The 24,311-nt window shown below is 32.4% G+C and overlaps 1 protein-coding gene across 1 annotated transcript in view; it reads right to left on the bottom strand.

The window, feature by feature from the left end:
* Positions 1–24,311, bottom strand: part of RAP1GDS1 (Rap1 GTPase-GDP dissociation stimulator 1) — a 122,521-nt gene that overhangs the window by 38,636 nt on the left and 59,574 nt on the right. Inside the window, exon 5 of the mRNA XM_019661641.1 lies at positions 10,718–10,864. Within this exon, the coding sequence (XP_019517186.1) occupies positions 10,718–10,864 (147 nt within the window). The remainder of the gene's footprint in view (positions 1–10,717; positions 10,865–24,311) is intronic.

Genomic DNA, 24,311 nt, shown 5'->3' with positions numbered 1-24,311 from the left:
GCAGTAATGTTTGAAATTGTGGTAGACCAGGAAAAAAAATTGCATAGCATGATGGCATATGGTGTGAATCGCTATAATTCATGAAAATCATGTTGCTTCATGAAAGTGTGTTTTAAAGCTACCCAGGAGGCAAATTAACTGTATATTCACATACAACACACATACCACACACGAGTATAAAGAGAAAAACAGTCATCCAACAGACAGACTCATTTTAGAGGACTTGGGTGTTTTCTTTAATATCCAATTCTATGATGTTAATGAAACAAGATTCATACTCAAATTTATACCAATTGTAAGCAAGTTGTATTTCTGGGATAATGAAGGCCCAGAAGAGGAAAAAAAACTTGATTCATAGGTTGATACAAATTCTCATTTCAAGGTAAGCAGGCTTCCTAGTACATGGTTCTCAAAGTGGGATCCCCAAAATCCTTTAGGAGGACCAGAGGATCAAACGTCAAAGCTACTGTCATAAAAATGCCCGGATTTTATTTGCCTTTTTCACTGTATTCACATTTGCAATGATGGTAGAACAATGGTGGGTAAAATTGCTGGGGCTTTAGCATGAACCCAGTCAGTGGCACCGAATTCTATTAGTAGGCATTATATTTTTAACCATCACACACAATAAAATAAATGTTATTCTAAGCATTTTTTAAAATGTTGAAAATATTATTTATGCTAACATATGGGTTTTTATTATTTAAAATGCATTACAAACTTTTTAAATGTCTCCATTTTAATTTCTAATACAGTAAATATTGACAGATATAATCCATAAAAAACAAAAGTTCTCTGAGGTTTTTAGTAATTTTTAAGTATCTAAAAGAGTCCTGAGACCAAAAGTTTAAGAACCACTGCCAAAGGATTACCTAATTTATATAAGAAATCGGGGGGAAAAACCATAGAAAAGAGATTCTGAATTTCAGTGATGTGCTTGGCATATGTGATGATGATAATAATAATAATAACAATAATATATTATATATATATATTTCAAAACATGCTAGGAATCCTATACTTTGGTGCTCAGATATGTTGGACAAAATTACATTAAGCATTCATCTTATTTTGCTAATTTGAGTAGAAACTCTACTCAAGCCTAGGAGAATATTCCATGATTGAGTCTGTTTGCCTATTTCAGTTATAACTTACTATGTTATCAATAAATAATTTGGGAGGGGGGGCTAAGAAGGGGTCCTGTTTGTGTGGAATAAATTAGTATTAATTCTTAATGCTGAAAGCAAATGATTAAGTTTAATAATTTTTAATTGCCCAATGAAAGGTTGTGAATGGACTTCAAAGGATAGTAGCCGACACTCATGCTGTCATGAATGGCATCAGGAGTATGACTTTTAAATTAAAGACTAACTGGAAGAAATTCTTAAAACCAGAAATATTCATTCTCCAGATACAGTTGAGAGAGCAGGCAAAACAATGCAAGATTTAGACTTTTTGCATCCCTCAGTGAATACCAGAAATTCCAGGGGAATGTTTATCAGAGCTCAACAAACAATTCACAAAAATGCAGTCCAGGCCCATACACAGCAACCAGTTATGTGTGACAAGCTAGACAGCACAATGTCATAAACATCTGAAGACATTTTAAAACTGCTCCTGACACATATCACAGACAAATACTGACCAAAATACAGAATTACAGAATTACATAATATCAAGGTGACACAGGCCCTACATGATCTATGCGGAGGAAGAGGAAGAAAGGCACCGAGGGTGTGCAATACAGATGCATATACAAAGAGATATAAGGCAATCAACGCATGCGCTGGTGTGAACACTTACCTACCTACATTTGAATTTCAATGGTTCCATGCTCCTCAGGTCACACTCATGGAAACTCCAAAGAGATCTGGAGAGAAGATCTCAAGTTGAAGAACCTTTTTCCCCCTGAGTTTTAAGTTTAATGTTTAAAACATTGGTATAGACAGATTATAGATCCAGAAAAGTATGTCAAGAATTCCAGTAACTCAATTGATGTTGATGTTGAAAAGGTTTCTTAAGAAGCTTATAATATGTGTTAATCTTATTCCTAAGAAAAGCTATTACAGACAATGTTGTAAGATTATTATGAAGCTTATTGGTAAATAGGACTTAATGATGAAACTGTGTCAAAATAAAATGCACACAATTCAAAATACACAGTCTTTACACAGGTATGTACACATGGTGTTATTCATAGTATAAAAAGTATCCTATTTACAGGTGTGCATAAAAACCCCAATCTACAGTCAAATGAATTATATATGGTAGAAACAATAAAAACAAGCAAATATAAATCTGATGAGAAGTTCTAATACAAATTGGATAAAAATCATTTGGGTATAAACAAGACTTAAGAAAACTGCCCTTGACTAATGGCACATGGTTATTCCCAAAAAAAGATAAAAATTAAAAATTAGAAATGATATAACAGTGAAGTAGAACTTATGGGTTTAAACAAGTTGTAGCTCTATTATAACAATGAAAAGTAAACAGATTTAAATATAGCTACTAAGGGGATGCTTGTAGTTAAAAACTTTATACACATACCAGTGCAAGTATCTTTTTTTTGATTGATAACAAAAGTGGATAGCTGTTATTCTAAACCTAGTGTTAAGCATATAAACCTGAAAATATTTACATGTGATTAAACTTAACTTCAAATCAATTATTTTAAAAGCCCTCTTTATACAAAACATGCACTGTATGTTTTGCACCAAGATTACCTCATAATTTAAGCCCCAAGTTGTACATTTCAATTACAAATAGAAATTTCAAAGAAAAAAATAAAGAGCATCAAGATTCATTAGTATTGAGAATATTGGAGATTTAAAAGAATATATTTGTATAATTTCTTGCTTTCTTAAAGTTAACAAAAAACTGAAAAGATAAAGTTTTCTTCTGCGTTCTGAAAATAAGCCTCTACAGAGCAAAATTTCCCTTTCATAAAAGTTCTAGAGATAAAAGACAAAATTACACAAGTGTAATGTAAAACAACAGCAACAAGAAAAAACCCCAAAGCAAAAATCACATGAGAAACAAAAAATGTTTTATTATTCTTAAGAGGCACACCCATTTACTGTTCTCAACCCAATGACGTCTGGAGTGATTATGTTTTAATTAGTAGGTCGATTTTTCCCCTAGACTCACCCCTGGTTAAATTATTTACTACAGATGAACTCTTGTTGAATGCTATTACATATGAATAATGCCTACTACTACAAAGTAAATTTCTACAGATATGTCTACTCTGATGAAAGGAAACTCTATACTTTCATCTCAGAAAGAAACTGGTCTTTTAAAGGTTAAAACAACTTTTTTTTTTTTTTTAAAGAGGATTGCTGCCAGCTGTTTCTTAAGCAGCTCTTATTGGGAGAAATAAATCTAGTCTCTGCTATCATATGGCATTGCTGAGAAAAAGGCCACATCTATAGTAAGCATAAATTTAAGCTAAAATTTTTGTATGGCAAATTAAGCTAAATGTCAGGTTAATTTACATTACAACATGCATATCTTACAAACATATGTGTTTAAAAACATAAAATTTCTTTGTTTCACAAAAGGAGTTACTGGCTTTTAAAAAAAACCCAAGTATTACTAGTTACCCTGGAGCATTACTGTGATTAAGTTTTACACTTTAAAATTACACAGAAGTTATTTGTAACACACAAACTGTGTTAACAGGATACAGCTACATAACCAAAAGATTTCTGACTTCTAGCCAATATCCATTTCCAAACATTATTTCATTAAAATTTTTTTCATAAATAAAATATAGGCAGTTTGATGTTAACTGGATTTTACTTCTAGTTAGAAAACAGAATTACTAATTTTTATACAAGTTAATTTACATATGATACTTCTCTGCCTCTCTCTGAATAGATATTTTAAGTGATCTAAATTAAAGATACACTAATATGGGGCCAAAACCCATTATTTATCTCTGGCTTTAAAACTTGTGTATGGTCAATACTTATGTGCTATGATATCACCATTCTTTAATAGTGTAGTAACATCAATAATAAAAACAAGGCCTGGTCTTTCAGATTTACCATTGCTATCTAAATATTCATTTTCAAATATAGGGAAGCGTTCCATGTACAGAGAAAATCTCCCTATCTTTATATGCTGAAATCCTATCCAGCAGTTGAAATGTAAATTCGTATCTATATTACAATATTAAAACGTGGCAATAACTAATGATGGTGAAAATTATATAAATGTAAAAAGTAAATCAAGGCAGAATAATAGAGATTAGATTATGTACTCTCCTTAGAATTTATAACATAAAATAAATGCTAGAAGCTGTTTTTAATTTTTAGTTACTTAATTCCATTCAGGCCTTGAGTCTTTCAAGAAAAAGTCCAACTTGGGAATTCTTTACATCTTCTGAGGACAAGTTAAAATCAGAAAGCCAACTCTGCCACCTCAAATTTTCACTATGAGGAAAATCTCAAGAATAATATTCAATAATATCTATGATTAATTATCTCTAGTCCAGATAAAACAAATAAGAAAAAAAAACAAAACCTGTCAGTGAATGAAGAACCCCAAACATACTTTGTCATTCCACTGTCCCTAGTTAAAACTGGGTTATCTACTTTCTTAGTATTAACTGTGATACTAATGTGTTAAATGCACTCTCGCGTATAAATGCACTATCATTATCAGGAACATCTAATAGCTGACAATCTGAAAAAGTACTATTTGTGTAATATAATTGCAAACTGTAAATCATTAACAAAAAACTATAATAAATCATTTCATTTTTTTAATAATAAAATTTCAGATTCTTTCATTCTCAAGTTCATTCTATAATGGCCGAAGCTGAATGTTAATGCCACTACTTGACCATGTGGATTAAACCAAAATGTGCATTTGGTACACCTCTACTAAAAACCAAGTTCTTAGTCTGTCCACTAAGTAACAATGTTATTACAGTAATTGTTTAGGAGGATTATGATGAAAAGCTAACCTTGTGTAATTGGTCAAATTTAATAGGCAGAATTAGCAGGAGGCACAAGCACTATTAACTGCTCTGACCTTCAGTAAAACAATCTGTTGAAATGACATTTGCAGCAGAATTTCATGAATGCAATCTGCTTCAGTAAAATGATTAGTAAGCTCTGTTGGATGAACAGTAAAAATGTAAAAACTCTTTACAAAGAGAACAAGTTAGTAAATAAAGAATTCTGATATATATTTTTTAAGCCTAAAAACCTCTCAGCTGCACAATAAAACTTTTATACACTTTAACATACTAGAGTACTTTAATTTGACAAACTGGGCTTCAAAACATGTGAATTGGAGATGTACATCTCCAATGCTTTTATAAACAGAGAACAATGAACAGAAAATACACTGAAAATAGTATACTGGAAATTTAATATAATTTTAAAAAGAGACTGAATTGCAAAGATAAAATTTTACATTTTGAATTTTTTGTTTTTTTTTTCCCTTAACATTGGGCAAAAAGTTTTTAGTATTTAGGGAATATATAGAATTATTAATTAGCTTGTGCCCATAGTAAGTAAACTTAGGATATCGTTCCTCACTCATGCAAAGCAGATCGTTTTCTAATCACTTTCTAGTATCAAGGCTATGTTCTTTCATACCTGTAATAAAGTAATACCAAAACATAAGAATATACTCAGGGCTAAAGTGCTTTTTAGTTTTTAATCAGGATTATTTCTTGTTAATTTCTATTCTTCCTATTTTAAATATAAAGGAAAAAACAAGTAAGCACAGTTACTGGACTGAATTCACTAGAAAAATGAACAGTATGATTAGAATTGTGAAATTGTTGGGATTGTTTGAAATGAAAGTAGCAGCTAAAATTAATTACATATTAAGTGATCTTTAAATTAAAGGAGAAGAAATGCTTTACAGGCCTATTTTGAACAACTGAATTTAATTACCAGACTTAATACTTAAATTCAATCCTTATTCTCTGATAACATATCCCATGAGCTGCGTTTCCTAAATCGCACAGATGGCCTCCTTTCAACCATAGTTTAGTTATCTTAAGTGCATGGAGCAAATAAATGTGAGAATTATCATGAGGGAGGTTTCCTAGAGAGATTTCAGGACCACACACAAACACACAAGTTCAGTAACAGGGAATTATTAAGATATTAGAGAAAAATCAGCTCTATGTGTAAAAATCTCATCTATACATATACATATATATCATATATATCTGATATGGGTCACATGAAGAAGTCAGTTATAGACTGTGTATATTATCTTACACATTTTAGAAGAAAACTAATTTTTCCTTCTAACAAATTTTTCCTCCTAATGGAAGGTTTACTTCCTCTATTTTTCTCTTATGGCATAGTTTGTGCAAGACAACTATAGTCTTTGCTTGAATGCTTATCGTAATTATTAATGTGTTGTACAGTTATAACAGACTTCTCCCTGTATTTGGTGTCTCTAGCATAAGTGTATTAAGAAAAAGACTGAACTCTCAATTACAGAGTTTTCCAGGAATACTTATTGATTAATCATGGTCTGCTGTAATACAATAAAAACAGTGACTGTCAATATATTCCTTGACAAGGTGTTATTCTGGTGCTTTGCTTTAGACCAGGGGTCGGCAAACTGCTGCTCGCGAGCCACATGCGGCTCTTTGGGTATGTACATGTGGCTCTGAAGTAAAATTGAAAATGAAAATAAAGCTATCATAGTTTCATTTATAAAATTTTTAAAGGATATTATTCACATGATGGTGATTTCATTTGTTTCATAGGTCTCGCAAAAACTTCGAGGGACAGGATTGGCTCTTTCGTCTCAAAAGTCAGCCGACTCCTGCTTTAGATTACTGATTTGTTTCTATTCAAAGTGCAACCAACTTTCAAGTACACATATGCAGATTATGAAGTCTGTGGATCAGCTATGGTAAATTTTTAACCACAGATCCAGTACTATTACTATCAGCATGACTTCAATGCCACTTTCAGCTGCTGCCATGTATATGAATAGGGAATATCAACTCATATAGAGTTTATAATGTTCTAACTTATTTAATGAAGAAAATGCATTCTAAAGACATATTTTTCTTCCAAGTTTTGATTTTTGTTAATAAAGTTTTAGACAATACTAAGTATCCAGAAAAGTCAACCAATAAATATTTTCCAAACTCCTACTATATGCTAAAATGGTGTTAATATTTGAAAACAGCTGGCGATCTGAACAGAATTTTCGGTCTTCACTGCAATGTTTTGGCTTTGGGTAACCAAAGCTAGGAAAAAAGACATCCAAGAAGCCAATGAGATAAAAATATCTATAATAATAGATTTGAGTTTCTTGTTTATAAAACTAAAAATTTAAAATTGCAACTAGATGAAGATAATATAGGAAGTTCAGCACATTTCTTCAAATCGGATGTCAAATCATCAACATGCTCTTCACTACCCACAATTGTCAAATACTCAAGACAAGTTTGAAGGGTCACAGAAATGAAGAGTGTCTTTTGCCATGTGAAAAACAGGTCTGATTTTCCCCAAAAAGATAAATTTGAAATGATTTTTACTAAACAAATGTTTTATTTTTTTAATTCCATTTAAATATGATTTTATTTATACAATATTGATACAACTTTTCTGGCTAAGCAATTATAACTTTTTCTATTCAGACACTCCATACTTACCTGAGTATCAAAAGTTTTAATTGCTTTACCAATAAAGAAACAAAAAGATATAGTCAACTAATAGCTTAGAAGTGTCTAGTCTTAAATTGGGCCAAAAGTTTTAAAACTCATGAACCTTGATTTTTATACAGCTTTACTGAGTAAGTATTTTCATAATGTATCTGTCTTGCATGTGTTTAGGAAACTTGTTTTATGCCCTATTTAATGGATATAAAATTGATGCTCAGGGTTGCCCACTGTACGGACAGAAATCAATATATCCTAAGTTTCATTCTGGTGTGAATTCACTTTCAGGACTAATAAACAATTTGAAAACATTCTTGTCAGAGAAACCATGTTGGTGGGTCTTTGTGACCATGTTCAGTACTTGCTTTTTTAATTAATAAAATTTATCAATGGAACTAAAAATAATTCCCTATAAATAAGCTCAAGTTACAAGGGTAGAATTAATTTTTCTGCTAGCATAACAAGGAGGTTTTTATCACTCAACTATTCTACTCACAAAGTAGCAGAGGTTTGAATACTGAAATTCAATAGTAAATACAGGTATAAAGGAACTTTATTTATCAATGCTAATAAAGAGTGCCTCCTAAGTTTCAAAAGCTCCATTTTTTTTTTCTGGCTCAGTGATTCATCTAGGTGGACAGAAGCAATACCAAATGATCTGAGGTTAGCCAAGAAGACTTAGTATTTAAGTTGGGAAGTCATTAAACACATATTTTAAAGAGTAAGTCAATAATCAACACACAAAACAAAAATATTTAATTATTATGCAAAACAAAAAAATATATAATTTAAGTTAAAGAGTATTATGGAGAAAGAGAATCATTTCACAAAGTAGGATCCCCATGAAAGACAAATATAAAAGGAAGCCGAGGAAATAAGAGTTATACGTTTGGCATTTAAATGTTCCTTTAAAATACTAAAGATAACTTTACTTCTATTTTATCTAATAAATTTTAAAAGCTGTTTTCAAATTGCAGCTTTTAGAATTATGGAACAAAAACACCGCTGCTCTAATAATGTTCTGAGAAGAGCTAATATAGCTTTCCAAAATATCTAAGTTATTTCTTGGGAATATTTGCACACCAGGAAAAAAACCTACTCTTACAATTAAATTTAAAAAATATTATGCATTTGGACTGTGCACAGTCATGTTTTTATCATCATTTCTCTGCACATTGTGATATTCTATTACAGGGACTCAATTACCGTCTCCTTTGGATAGGAATTAGGGATGTTTTTGAAGACCATTTAAACCATTTGATAAGCTTTTGCAGATTTCTGAGCAACAGCTTCCTCAAAGGACAAACAACTAGTTTAAATGCATAACAAGACACATTCTTTTATATCCAAAGCTGCTAAAACTTCATGACTCGTTTCTTTCTTTCTTTTTTTTTTTCTAAACCATTTTCTCACTTAGCACTTGTCCCACTTTCTCAGGTGTCTAAGCCTGAATGAAGTTGAGGAGAAAGGAAGCAACATGAAAAACTGGCCACTGATTTCTTAATGCAATCCAGATACCTGTCTCATGGTCAAATTTCAATTATTCAGGAGCTAGCTATTCACTGTGTAGCCTACCCCAGACTCTGTCATTTCTGTTTCTCCCGTTTATATTTAGGACATTTTCTCTTCAAAATGATTCTAGGGCAAAATGATCGGAGGGCAAAAAAAAAAATAGACGTTAATTGACCCTATAAAAACTATCAATTATTATTAGCTTGAGTTTAATAGGCAAGTTGTTTGAGGAATGAAAACTTAAACAATTTTTATTATGGCTAATTTTAACTCAGAGATTTAAAACTTGTGTCTCTTGAATAGATGTGACCTGAAGAAACATTCTGTTAAGCCTGTACAGTGCTAAAAAAAGAAATGTAATCCCACATTTAAAATGCATATGTCACATGAAAAGCCAGATTTTCAGCTTCCCCTCATCCCCAGATGAAAAGATTTGCCAGTATTTGACCAAACTAAGGGCTGCAGTCCCTGCCATTTGCTATTGTATCTCTAACACCAGGTTAAATGTCAATAGTCATTTGTCATCTAAGTTTATCTTTTTTAATTATTGAGAATATTTCTTTGGACCCATGACTACCAAAAGTGAAAAAATGAAAAATATGCCTAAAGGGCCTTGTATTTCTAGAACACATGAAAATAAAGAATAATATTACATGTTCAATATACAAACAAAATGTCTCTGTCAAAGACTACTAATGAAAATGCCATTATGAAAGAAACCACAAAAAGGCCTTATTTCTAAAAACCTACCAGAATCTGAACTCTTGATCCATGAAGTAATTCATAGTATTCAAATAATAATAAATGAATTTTTTTTGTGACATTTAAAAGTATAGTGAAGCCTTCATACCACTGTTTATATGTTCATTCAATTAATAACCATATAGGCTATATGAAAATTATGGACATCGCATTTGTTGCTAGATTCTAAGAATGTTTTACAGAGAAAAGAAACTTCTGCTTGTAAGTATTTATTAAATTTCTAAAATCAGTTATCTGCAATTGCTCTGAACTTCAATTTTATAAGGCCAGGTTTAATGAAAAGATTTTTTATTCTTACAAGTAAATCTATTGTGTTGTCGGAAAAGTCATGACGCATTTTTTTCTATGTTTTTTGTTGCAAAAATGCGTCATGACTTTTCCGACAACCCAATAATAGTATCTAGATAAAATCATTTTACTTACATAGACAGTGTTTATGTTTTAAAGATATTCCTAGTACTAATATAAAGTAATAAACATAAAGCTATTTTAATACTGTTTATTTTTAAAATGTTCACAGCAAGAAATCTTAAACCACACGTTATGTTATTTCTTTGTTGTTTGTTTTTTGGTATTAACATGTCAAAAACTAGTCCCATTTAGTCAATTTGACCATTCTGTATTGTTTAAAACACTGCAATTGAATGTTGGCTAATGATTAATTTTATATGCCAATTATGAATTCTTGGTTCATAATTTTTCTAAATATGCTTGGTTTGTACTACAGGAATGATGATTTTTTAAATTCTTCCCCCAGAGATAAAGCAAGTTTTCAATTTTGTTTACCATTCTCATTGCTATAGTTCATCAGCATGCCACAAAAGACAGTCAAGAGCTTCTCATTGGCGGGGTCTGTTCTACTGCACAGTGACCTTAAACGGTCAATTACAACCTGTGCACCACCTGCTTGGTCAACTGCACTTCTGCCCTCATCTGTAAAACAAAGAGTTAAATTAAAAATAAAAGAAAAAGAAATGTACCTTACAATTTCAAATACAAAACATAACAGTGCTATTCCTTAGTTAGTATGTAGAAAATAAACCTAAGGGCATTAAATATGTCTTTTTGGAAAAACAGAACAAAACAAAGAAACATGGAAATGGGGATGGGATGGGGAAGAGAGACAATCACTTTTTAAGAGAAGAAAAGATTATTTGCATTGGCATCATATAGGAAGCTTAAAGAACTTCACTATGTCTTAGGAGTTTATGACTGTCACATGAAATTTTTTGCCTCCTCATTCACAAATGACAATTCTGTGTAAGAGAAAAAAAATTGGAACTAATATTCTGTTGGAATTTTTCCCCCTCAGCTTGGAAGCCACTAAATATGTCTTTCAATCAGTGTTTTTCAAAGTCAGCTATTATTAAAGAAAATTGTCTATGGCACAATGTACTTCTAGACCACAATATACATATAATTCCTATAAATGTCAGGACTAGGGTCTTTTTAATGGCATTTTCTATAGTCCGTACGCATGCTCCCTTTTCCAATTCTTGGTAGTTTGTGTTTCACTTTCCTTATTCTCTCCATTCTAGAATACATCAGTATACAACATTAGAACCAATGGTCAAATGACAGTCAAATATACATTTTGTTATATGTACATCTGCATTACATAGAACAGATATCATTGAACTACTGGAACATATAAATAGCTTTAGAATACTTTCTAACTTTTAAACGTAGAAATGGAAAGACATGAAAGAAAGAATATCTGTCTTTCTAAATCTGATTTCCCTTTATAAAATATGACAGACTCTGGAACAGTGCTACCCAATAGAAATATGAGAGCCACAAATGTGAGCCATGTACGCAATTTAAATTTACTAGTAGCCACAATAAAAATGTAAAAACAAACAGGTGAAAAATTAATTTTTTAGTAATATATTTTATTCAAGCCAATATATCTAAACTATGATCATCCTGGCATGCAATCAATATACACATTATTAATGAAATATTTTACACTCTCTCCTTTGTAATAAATCTTTGAAATCCAAGTGTATTTTACACTTACAGTTACATGTTCAGACTAGCCACATTTTAAGTGCCCAGTCAAATCTGGCTAGTAGCTGTCATACTGGACAGTGCAGCTATAGGAGAATAAAGAATCAGCAAAAGAAATGGCTCATAAAGGAATTATAGCTATAAAGTTAGTAAATAGAAGATTTTCATTTTCCTAATAAAAGAACTGAAACTAAGGTCATATTTTTAATGATTGCAGAATCATTTTAGACAATGAAATATATCATTTCTTGTGGTGAGCACACACATACACAAACAACGCCTCATAAATACTTAATTCATAATTTTGATAAATTTTAAGAAAATCCATACTAAGATGAAAACAGTTTTGTCCACTTAGTTCTATACCGTATCCTCTTAGCTTATTGTATTGTTACACAGATGCAGAACAGGACTGTATGCTAATCAGCTAATAAGAGCACAGAAAATTCTTAATTGCCAGGGTACTGGTTGGATGAGTCAGCCAAGAATGTTGGTCATATCTCATTTAGAAATCTAATTTCCAAAGTTTTATTTTCCAATAACATAACTGTGAATTATCTAAATTGTTGAGCAATTTGTATGTGGATGATGTCAGAGAAAACTGAAAACTAGGATAACAAATCTAAATGTTCAGACCTTCAATAATATGAGTATACAGTGTATCCCATCCCTAAATTGCGAAGCTCATATAGTACGTGATTTTAATTGCTGACCAAATAAGGGCTTTCAAAATACAAACTGTGTATGCTTTGGTCTTAGAAATCTTACAGAAGCGCTAACTAAGCCTTAATTTCATTCACTAGGAAACTGAGTCTTACAAACTATGTGGAGCCTATTTGCAGAGAATTTTAAAAGCTAAGCTGTCTTCCTAGCAATACTCAGCTATTCAATATTCAGAATATTCAATTCAATAAACTTTAATACAAATTTATTCAACAAATTTGTTCATAAAATTAAAAAACATGCAATAAATAAGAATATAACTCAACTGAGAAGGCAAATTACCTATTTGTGTTTGTTTTAGAGCCATACTGTTCTCCTCTTTCTTTGCTTCTCTCTCCCATTCCCTTCCTCTCTCCCTGCCTTGTTTGGCTTGTCTACAGCATAGCTCTTCACATGCGTGTTATCAAGAGTTGGATGTAGAACACAAATTCAAGCTCTATATTAGAAATTACATTATTACCAAATTTGAGAAGAAAAGCAAAGCTATATAATAATAAATACGTGAGTTGAAAAAATATTAACCACTACTCTAGGAATGTTTATGCCCTCCCTCCCGGCTCTCCCTCCCTCCCTCTCCCCGCTCCCCTTTTGACAAATCAACTAGGGAAAGAAGGTCAAAGATCATTTTATTAAAATAGTATAAAGAATCTGAGGATGCAAAGAAGCAAAGGAATAAATGGTAATGCTGTGTTCCTTTATTCTAACAAAGCCAGCTAAAGAGTAGGTCTTTAAAGGCATCTTACAAATTATTTGCAAATACATACTAGGGCATCTGTCATTGCACAAGTTCATATAAATTGTTTACCACAGTAAAGGTAGCTCTATAGATTTATGTTATATTAACATGAGTGATATTATTGTTCACTTAAAAATAATTTCCAAAATGTTCTTTACCCAAAACTTTCATATCCCTGAATGTAGGCTAACTTTTAACTCTTCTCATAATAAGTAACTTCTAGCTTGTGAAGCATCCTAAATTGTAACCTTTAGAAACATAATTTATATCTTAATTTTCCATAATTATGAGGTATCCAACTACTGGAGAAAGTGCATCCCACCAACTGTTGAAGCTGTGCTACATTCCTTGATGATGACCTGCCACACAAAGTCGTTTCCAGCACAAGTATGATCTTTCTTCACACTTGGACCAAGAGGGCTTTAAATCTACAGAGATACTGTACTTCTATTACTCTTCAGTAGCCAAAGGCAGGAAGCAGTAAAACTTGTAACCAAGTTGGTATTTTATTATCAGGTACAAGTTATCAGCTAAGGTTGAGGAACAGACCTAAAAGTACCACTGAATACAAATATTGTAACACATTAGTGTCTCCTAATTTCAGGTTTAGTTGTATGTTTCCCCAAATAGGCTGTCCCTCCTTGCGGGCAGCAAATGCCTACTACATAGTAGGCACTCAGTATTTACTAAATCAATGGGGCCTTTGGCTAGATTTTGGTAAATTACATTCACTTTCAGGATGAATGTGAGCGTGTGTATGTGCGTGCTTTTCTTTGTTTTAACCACCACCACATGGTTTAGCTTTGTTTGCTTTTGAACTGTATTTGAATGAAATCATGTTGTACTTATTCTTTTATGCCTATCTTCTTACATTCAATGTTATGTTTGTAAAATTCATCTACTCTGTTATATGCTTCCTTGCTGTATAATATTAATAGTATGAACACATCACAATTTGTTCTTTTGCTGATTATTACTTGGGTTGTTTCTAGGTTTGGGCTATTATTTATAATTCATAGATAGTATTGTTGGTTCATGTACTTATTCTACTTTCTAGATAATATTGGGCTGTCGGAAAAGTCATGACATATTTTTCTATGTTTTTCGTTGCAAAAATGCGTCATGACTTCTCCGACGAACTAATACCATAACTCTAAAACCAGCGTACATTTCCAAAATGTGTGAGCTCCTGCTGCTCAACCCGTCACCACCACTTGGGTGTTATTTGATTTTTAAAGTTTAGGCAATCTGATGGGTGAAGTTGAACCTATTTATACAGGAGGTTGAACCAGAATATACAGGAGCAGGTCACTGATGAGTCACTTTTCTGTACATTCAATAAGGCAGTTAATTGAGTTTCAAAGGTATACAGCATGTATATGAAAACCAAACCAAACCAAACCAAACGAAGCCAAAAAACCCCACAGCAGTTCAATTTAAGGAGGGAGGCAGAGAAAGAGAGAAAATCAGATGCATACATAGATATTAGAATTTGAAAGAAAAAAATGTAAAAAGAGCCGAGTAGCAATTAGAAACTGGCTATAAAACCTATGTAATAGTATGACTGGAGCACAATTCTGGAACTTTTTAATATTCATGCTTATAGAAAAGCCTTATAGCAGCATCAGCAAATACATTGTTTTTATCATTTCTATCATCACCAGTTTTCTCAAAAGAGAAGTTAGAAGGCTCAAATCTTTGAAAAGCCTAGGGAGGAAAATTGGAGAGGCAGCATGGTGTTGGATATAAAAGAGGCCCATAATCTGCAATGGTTCAATTTATCCAAAATAAAATTTTCAAAATACTAATTTATTATTTAAAAGTTTATAACCTACATGCTATCTTCCACTTTTGTGGTTTAAACATCACCTTTTTCATATTTCTTCTCAGAAATTCTCCGTATAAAATACAAATTTTAAAAATCGATTTTAAAAGAATTATGCTCAAATGCCTATCTTAGTTTTCCTTCCACCCTTTAATTATTTGTATAACAACAGGATCTTGGTTCCTATGGATTCATCTGGTCAAACTACTTCTTTCCCACCAAAAGGAATAATCCCTTTGTGACATCAGCAACGGTTACTGTGGTGATAATTATGATGTAGCACCCCAGAGAATTATGACTACATGAGAGAAATAAACAGCAGGAGCTGATCATATTAATACGCTTTCATCTAAATTTTGTTAAGAATTTATATTGAGGAACAGGAGAAAAATATATGTGTGCAGAGATACTTTTGAATAAATTATCTTTTGTGTTTTTCAAAGAAGTTGAAGCAAATAAAGAGTTTCCTTTAACATTCTAAAGTGTCATGGATTTGTGCACTGCCTCTCTCTCTGGTTTCTATAAAAGCACCTGCACATAAGGCTTTGCAGGTGTTAATTAACGATGTTGGCTGTAGATAGGCTACACGCACACACACTACAGTAAGTGCTAGGGTGTTTGGCATAATTAACGATGGTATGGAGCATAAAGGGACAAAGGCTTTTTAAGGTTACTGATGGCCAAAATGAAGGCTACGGCAGTGAGCAGATAGATACAGACAACTTTTATTGTAAATGTACTTTAGAAATAATGCTCTGATAAGTGAATTCAGAAGACAACTTATAAACCATATTTATTTTTTCTTACATTTCAACTCAGACTTTGCTTAAAGTAATTATGACTAAATATCAGCATTGTGAACGAAAACTTGGGAAATCTGAATTCTAATTCCATGTTCCCTCTTTAAACACTGAAAAAGGAATATTGAAATACCTGTGCCATTAAGTTCAGCAAGACAACAGCGTGGCACTGGTATAAATGAGAATCTGTTTTAGAAGATTCATCTCTGAAAAGTTTTCTGGTATCTTTCCCCAAAAAATCTTTTTAGGGTATCCATGAACTTAACTATTAAGATCAATCTATATTATATAAAAGCTGTCTGCCCGAAATGCAACCAAATAGAAGTCATTAGACAAAATCTATTTATTATTTAATTGGTAAGACCTTAATGAGGCATATGACAATCACAATTTTTATATCCATATCAAAATTCATGGAGAGTCATATATTCATTGAGATCCATTTTGAGATGAGAAATTTCTAAAACTCCTGGAGGATGTGCTTTAAAGAACAATATTTAGAAGCAGAGTAAAGAATGAACAAATTTATACAATCTTTTAACTTTGTCAAGTTATAGGCCTTATAAACATGGACAAGCCCTCAAACTGTGCTGCACAATCTTTTCCCACGTCCCCATCGCGTTGTCCATGATGACCCATCCAAATAACCACAGCTTTCTAAAGCTCTTCCTTTCTTAATCTCCGCGTTCTTAACCGAAGCCATGATTCCTACTTCAGAGAGAAAGCAGAAGACATCTATAGAAGATACACTCTTCCTCACTTTTTTCACCTGCTCCACTATTTGATGTAGAATTATACATGCATCTTTTCCCAATTATTTTCAGTAACTCATACTGTAATTTAAGTTCAATTACAGCTAATTAAGGGTGATGAAAAGTGAGAAGATTTATTTTCAACAGAAGGTGAGATGTTTCTCTTCAAGTAAAGGAAGTTGTAGATATGTCCATAAGCTAAGGTTTCTGAGGACCTGAATGGAAAGACCACCTAATGATGAAATTCTGGGACTAGCCTTGGTTGTTGCAATGAGAAGTAGAATTTCTTTGTTACGTAAAATTTGAAATGTTAACTTAAGAATTTCAATGAGGTAAGGTAGATTTTAATATTAGAAAGAACTGTACTATCACAGAAGTAATAACTTATAAAATAGCTATAACATGGTCTCCAGATTTGGGGTTTTGTTAAGTTTGACCATAGGAGAGCTCTTAATCTCTGTTGATGTCCGTTTCCTGATCTAGAAAAGGGGAAGCAGAAGCAGAGACTGCATGTCTTTTTAGATCTGACACTCCTATTCATTTCTACCGTGTCCGTGTTGTGCACATAGAAGTACTTAATACATGCTGTGTGCGTTTACACATTAAAAAAACCCTTGAATTTTGCTGCTTTAGTTTTCAATCATTATAACTGAGGTACTTATTTTTATTTTTCCCAAGTAACTATTACTAGATACTTTAAAGACTAATGACAAATAAGTCAGAAATTCTTTTTACAAGCCAAACTGTAAAGCTGAGTTCCTAATACTTTCCTGCTGAGTTCTAAAATATTACACTGTCTAGAAATCATAATTTTGACATGCTTTTCCTTAGTGAACAGAAAGATGATCCAGAATAGATGCTTAAAGTCAAAACAATTATAACTGAAGTCCTTACTAGTATTAGTTTGCAAACAGTGATAACATTACAAAGGTGCCGTCATAAAATGTATTTTAATCAAGCTCCTCCTGGTTTTTCCTTTAGTTTCCACTACTCCGCCACTGTTTAACCTCTAAGAACAAATACTTTATTGTGATAGAATTTGAACATGTATAATGTATTCTGAGCAAGGATTTCAAAACAATATGAAAAGTAACTTAGATTCATTTTAAGTATAGGGACACAAATACGACTGGGTCTTTTTAGTCCGTACCACACTATAACTGAGAGTAGAATCCTAGATTTTAAACTTCATAGAGCTCATTAGTTCTCAGTGTATGCCAGCCACATGTCTTTTGAAATTCAGATGATTTGGAAAGTTAAATAAAAAATATTACTGAAAATTCCCCAACTATTCCATTACTGAGTTAAGGAAATGACTGAATTACTTAATTTACCAGAATTCTATGTGAATAATAAAAGTAAGCAGCAGATAGAGCTTGTAAATATCAGGTTGTCGGAAAAGGCATGACGCATTTTTGCAGTGAAAAACAGAAAAAAATACGTCATGACTTTTCCGACAATCTAATATTTTCATTAAAATGTGATTTTAAAAATTGCTATCTTTAAAGTTACCTAGGGGCCGGCCGAGTGGCTCAGTTGGTTAAGAGCTCGCTCAAGAGTTTGAGCTCTGAGCAACAGCAGTTCAAGTCCAGCCCGAGCTGAGCAGCCGCTGAGCTGCCAACAGGTAGCAGGATGGCTCAGCTAAAAAATAAAAATAAAAAATAAAATAAAATAAAATAAAGTTACCTGAATTGGAAAAGAATCAAACATCAAAACTTTTCCTAAAAAGTTAAATCACAAATTCATGACATGGAGATTTATTTGTGAGTATATTCTTTGCCTGTCTTTTCAGATTCAGTAGTTTCATATTTTTATCTGTTTGAGATGTTACTGATATAGGAGTATGCTTCTGAGACAGACATTATTCCTGTAATATGGGTGAAATTGTGTTCCCCCAAAATATATGTTCAACTCCTAGCCCTAGTTCCTCAGAATGTGACCTTACTTGGAAACAGGGTCATTGCAGATGTGATTACAGTCATGTGCCACATAATGATGTTTTAGTCAACAACAGACCACATATATGATGGTGGTCCTATAAGAGTACAATGGAGCTAAGCAATTCCTGTCACCTAGTGATGTTGTAACGTTGTAATCAATGCATTATTCATGTGTTTGTGGTGACGCTAATGGAAACAAACCTACTGTGCTGCCAATCGTATAAAAATAGAGCACACGCAATTAATTACAGTGGTAGGCTATACCATCTAGGTTTGTGTAAGTACACTTCTTTGATGTTAGCACAACTAAATCACCTAATGACCCATTTCTCAGAACATATCCCCGAAGTTAAGTGGTGTTAAGTGTAGTTAAGGTGAGGTTATAAAGGAGTAGGCTGGGGTCCTGACACCAATATAATTGGTATCCTTTTTTTTATAAGAGAGAGATGCAAAGAGGAGAATGCCATGTGAAGATGTAAAAACACAAAGGAAGAATACAAAGGCAGAAATTAGAGTTTGCTGTCACAAACCAAGGAATTACTGAGGCCACAGAAGCTAGGAAGAAGCAAAAAAAAGCCTCCTCATCTATAGGCTTCAGAGAAAGCATGGCCCCACTGACACCTTGATTTTGGACTTACAGCCTCCACAACTGTAAAACAATACATTTCTGCTGTTTTAAACCACACAGTTTGTGGTACATTGTTATAGCATCCCTAGGAAATTAATATACTCCTTCACATAAACAATGTGAAATATTCAAGTTTCATAATTTTTTTAAAACCAAAAATCAGTTTTTGAAATTTAAGTAAGCCTTTACTATATATTTAGATTTTACAACTCTCACAGGAATTATGGTTCTCAGATCACTAAAAATATATCTCAAGTATAATACAGGACTCAAGTTAATCAATAAATTAATCACACACAGCAAACTGTGACATAGGCATAGCCAATGGAAAACTACTGTTTTTTACCCTTATTACTTAATCTGCTATCTTTGAGTTTTTTCTAGTTAGTATCAAAATGTTTAGAAATGGGTTTCTGATCCATAGACTAATAGTAATAGTGATGGATGCTATGCATGGCAGTTGTCAACAGTAGTCTACTGTTGGGAGAAGAGAATTCCTCTGTGCTTCAGGCATGCATAGATGGCTAAAAGCCGAATAGAAAGCAGGAACACTAAAAGAAGTCCTCCAGCACCCCTATTCTAAGCACAAGGTAATAAGAACCTGCTACTGAAGGATTTTGAAGACTACTGAACTGAAGTAAAGTTAGCAACAGCAAATGTGAATCGAGTTCAACTTCTGACTAGATTGGCTGGACCTCTACCCTATACTATTTCCTGAAATAAAAGGAAGTATGCTTATTTCCAGAGATTAAATGCTGTTAATGTCAATCTCTAGTTTTTCTACACACAATGTCCATTACTCAATAAAAAATCAAGAGATGAATTTTAAAAAGGGAGGAAAAAATAATCCACTGTCAAAAGATGAGTCATTAGAACAAGACTCATAAGTGACTCAGGTGTTAGAACTGTCAGATAGGGACTTTAAAATAACTATAATTAATTTGTTAAAGGATTTAGTGGAAAAGGTAAATAATATCCATGAGCAGATGTGGAATTTTGCAGCAAAATAGAAACTATAAAGAGTTAAGTGGAAATGCTAGAAATGAAAACACAATGTCAAAGAATTATTTTAACAGGTTGAATAAGTAGACTCAACAAAACCAAGGGGAAACTCAGTGAACTTATAGGTCAACACATATTAAAACACTAACACAGACAAAAGAGTTGGGGGTGGAAAACCCACAGCACCTGAGAGCTGAGAGAAAATAGTAAATGGTCTAATATAAGTATAATGAGAATTCCAGAAAAAGAAGACATAGAGAAGAGGGTAGAAAAAAACATTTAAAAAGTAATTGCTGAGAATTTTCCAAAAATAATGAAAGATATCATGCCACAAATCTATGATGTTTAGGGAACTCTTTCAAAGACAAGAAAATAAAAATACACACCAAATATCAAAGCTGCTGAAAAATCTAAGAAAAAAAGGGAATTTCCTGAAGGCAGCAGAGGGGAAAAAAGAAACCCACAATATTTATATTTGGAATAACAACAACAAAAAAAATACAGCAGACTTCTCATCCAAAACTATGCAAGCTTGAAGACAATGGAAAGACATCTTTGAGGTATGGGGGAAAAAATAATCCTGTCAACCAAGGATTCCATACCCAGTGAAAATATCTTTCAATAGTTAAGGTGAAGTAAAGAAATTTTGAAACTAATAAAAGCTGAGAGAATTCACTGACAGCAAATCTGTTATAAAAAAAAAGTTTAAAAAAGTTTTTCAGGCAGAACATGTACAATACAACATAAAAATCTGGATCTATTCAAAGAAAGAACAGTGAAAATGATAAAAATGAAAGTAAATATAAAAAGGTTTTTCTTCTAAATTAATTTTAAAGATAACTGTCTAAAGTAAAATTAACAATATATTGTGGGGTTTCTACCATATGTAACAACAAAATACATGACAAACAGGCATACCTCATTTTACTGCGCTTTGCAGATATTGCATGTTTTACAATTTAAAGGTTTGTGGCAACCCTGTGTCAAAAAAGTCTTTTGGAGTCATTGTTCCAACAGCATTTGTTCACTTTGTGTCTCTGTATCACATTTTGGTAACTCTCGAATTATATCAAACTTTTTCAGTATCATTATATTTGTTATGGTGATCTGCAATAAGAGATCTTTGATGTTACTATTGTAATTGTTTCAGAATGCCACAAGCCATGCCCATATAAGATGGCGAACTTAACTGATAAATGTTTTATGTGTTCTGACTGCTCCACTAGATGGGAGAGAAGAATTGAAGAATACAATTGTAAGGTAATTAAACTATATATGATATAATATTTAAAGGTAAACTGTGATAAGTTAAAGATATATATTGCTAACCGCACAGCAACCACTAAAAAATTAAAGATATAACTAACAAGCCAATAATGTAGATGAGAGAAATAAAAATTACCCTTTTTTTTTCCCAAAAGCAGGCAGAAGAAAATGGGAAGAGGAACCAAGAATAGTTTGGACAATCAGGAAACGGCTAGCAAGATAATAGATTTTAGGCCAACCGCATAAAAGTCACATTAAACACATATGGTCTAAACATCCCACTTTAAAGGTAGAGATGGTCAGATTGGATAAATAGCAAGACCCAACTATACTATCTACAAACAACCTACTTTAAATATACAAACATTCAAGTTAAAAATAAAAGAATGGCAAAAGTTATGTCATGTAAACACACTAATCAAAGGAAAATTTGTTGTGTCTTATATTATCAGACACAGTATATGACAGAACAAGCAATATTACAGGGATAAAGCAGGACATTACGTGATGTTAAGAAGACATAACAATCCCAACTGTGTAAGCAACCATCAACCAATCATCAAAATGTATGAAATAAACAGGACTGTGAGAGGCCTTGCTTTCACAGAGTTTCTATTCCAGTGAAACTCTGGAATATATATATATATATTCATGTAAGATCTATAAATTATGAATCCATAACAGATTTATACAGCAAAATTGTTTTCTTTAGCTCACCAGTAATCTAAGTTAAACTTTATTTAATAAAAGTAATATTTTCTTAATGATATACATTGCATAATCAGCTAGTCAAGGTTATTTCAACATCTGTGACCAAATTAGCATTCATTCTCCTTTCTTTATCAAACTTTTTTTGGGGGTGCCCATATTGAGCTAGGTCGGAGGAACACACAAAGGTAACTAATTCACAGTTAAGGAGACAGAAGTAGAAGGAAAATATTTTAGTAAACACAATTAAGTTTTCAGAGTACAACAGAAGTGCAATTAAAGAAATTAGTTTTACTTGGAGGAGTTAGAAAAAGATTCATGGTCACACTTCCCAGGTTGTCTTTCAAGCCCTTATTTGCATTTATTATGTGAAAAAAGTGTACTTTTTTGTTTAGATTCCAATGGATTCCCTTCCTTATTAACTCTACTGAGGAAAAATTCTATAAAACAAACTACATAAATTTAAAATGTGTAACTAATGAGTTTTGATAGATCTTTCTGTATACCTCAGAAACCACCAAAATAATCAAGATTGAGACCAAACATTTCATCACAGTCAAAAGATTCCTCATGCCTCTGGCCCCAGATAACCACTTTTCTGTCACCATAGACTAGTTTGCATTACTTACACACACACACACACACACACACACACACACACACACACACACACACGCAGGCACGCACGCACGGCTAAAAGAAATAAGGTGTAATAAATAAAATTCTGGAAATGATTATGTCACAGTTATTCAGAACTATGAAGAGGAAAAAGGCAACAAGACCTTCATGAAAGAATGATGTAATTTATCCCACTCTCAGAAATCATAAAATGTTTTCACTTGGAGGCCTGGTTGTTAGTCAATTTTAACATCAAATTGCTTTTTAAAAAATTTTCTATGATTTTCATTTAGTTACGGCTTCCTGAAATATATACCAAAATGAACAAAAATGATTTGGCAAATTTCCATTTCTTTCTTTACTTTATTATAAAGCACTACATAATATTGACCTAATCTAACAAAGATAAGGTGTTATGAATAATGCATATGAAATACTTATTAACTGACCCATACTATATTATGTGGAAAAGAAAGGGAAAAAAAAAATCAGCTGGTGTTCACTCAAATGACAAACTGTCCAAAGGAAAAAACCTGTTTCTTATCACTGCTTATTTTAAGATGGTTTTCCAGGTCACTGAGGAATTTTTTTCTGCTGCGTATTTGACATGTTACTATCATTTTTCTGCTTTAAACCCCAATTTATTTCATTTAAAGCCCAGTATGAGAAAAAATTTTAAGTTAGAGCACTATTAAGTAGAAAAGCTCATTTTGCTATTTCAATAAATTAGAGAAATTTTAAAAGGTGTACTAATCAGTAAAAGTTGAACAAAACTAAATTTAAAATATTTATTAAACTATGTAAGATATGTATAAATTCCTTTCTATCACTCTTTATCCCCAGAAAGGAAGAATTAATTAAAGACAATAGTAAGGACAGTAGAGTTTTAATTTTTATTATACCTTGCATGCAGAGAAAACAGTACAAAGAAATAGATATTTGTCTGAAAAATCAATGGATTTACCTGTGTTGGTTTACTGAGAACAGTAAAACGCTCAGATTTCTTAGTTTTACTAAGAATCCTGATGAAATCAAAGTGTCCTTTATTTCCCAATGAACAAAAAGGTAAGTCAGTATTTCTTGTTCTTTTTTTTTTTAGCTGAGCCATCCTGCTACCTGTTGGCAGCTCAGCGGCTGCTCAGCTCAGGCTGGACTCGAACCGCTGTTGATCAGAGCTCAAACTCTTGAGCGAGCTCTTAACCAACTGAGCCACTCGGCCGGCCCTAAGTCAGTATTTCTTACATTCCTCTACATTTAGAAAAAATTACAAGAATAAAGAAGTCAAACATGGTAAAGCATGTTTATACATACATATATTTTTTTACATCAAGTTTAAAATTTGGAAAATATAAAAAGCTTTTCCTTCATCACT

The sequence above is a fragment of the Hipposideros armiger genome, unplaced genomic scaffold (genome assembly GCF_001890085.2).
Source record: "Hipposideros armiger isolate ML-2016 unplaced genomic scaffold, ASM189008v1 scaffold_357, whole genome shotgun sequence".
Lineage (NCBI taxonomy): Eukaryota > Metazoa > Chordata > Mammalia > Chiroptera > Hipposideridae > Hipposideros > Hipposideros armiger.
This window is presented reverse-complemented; position numbering and strand designations above follow the sequence as displayed.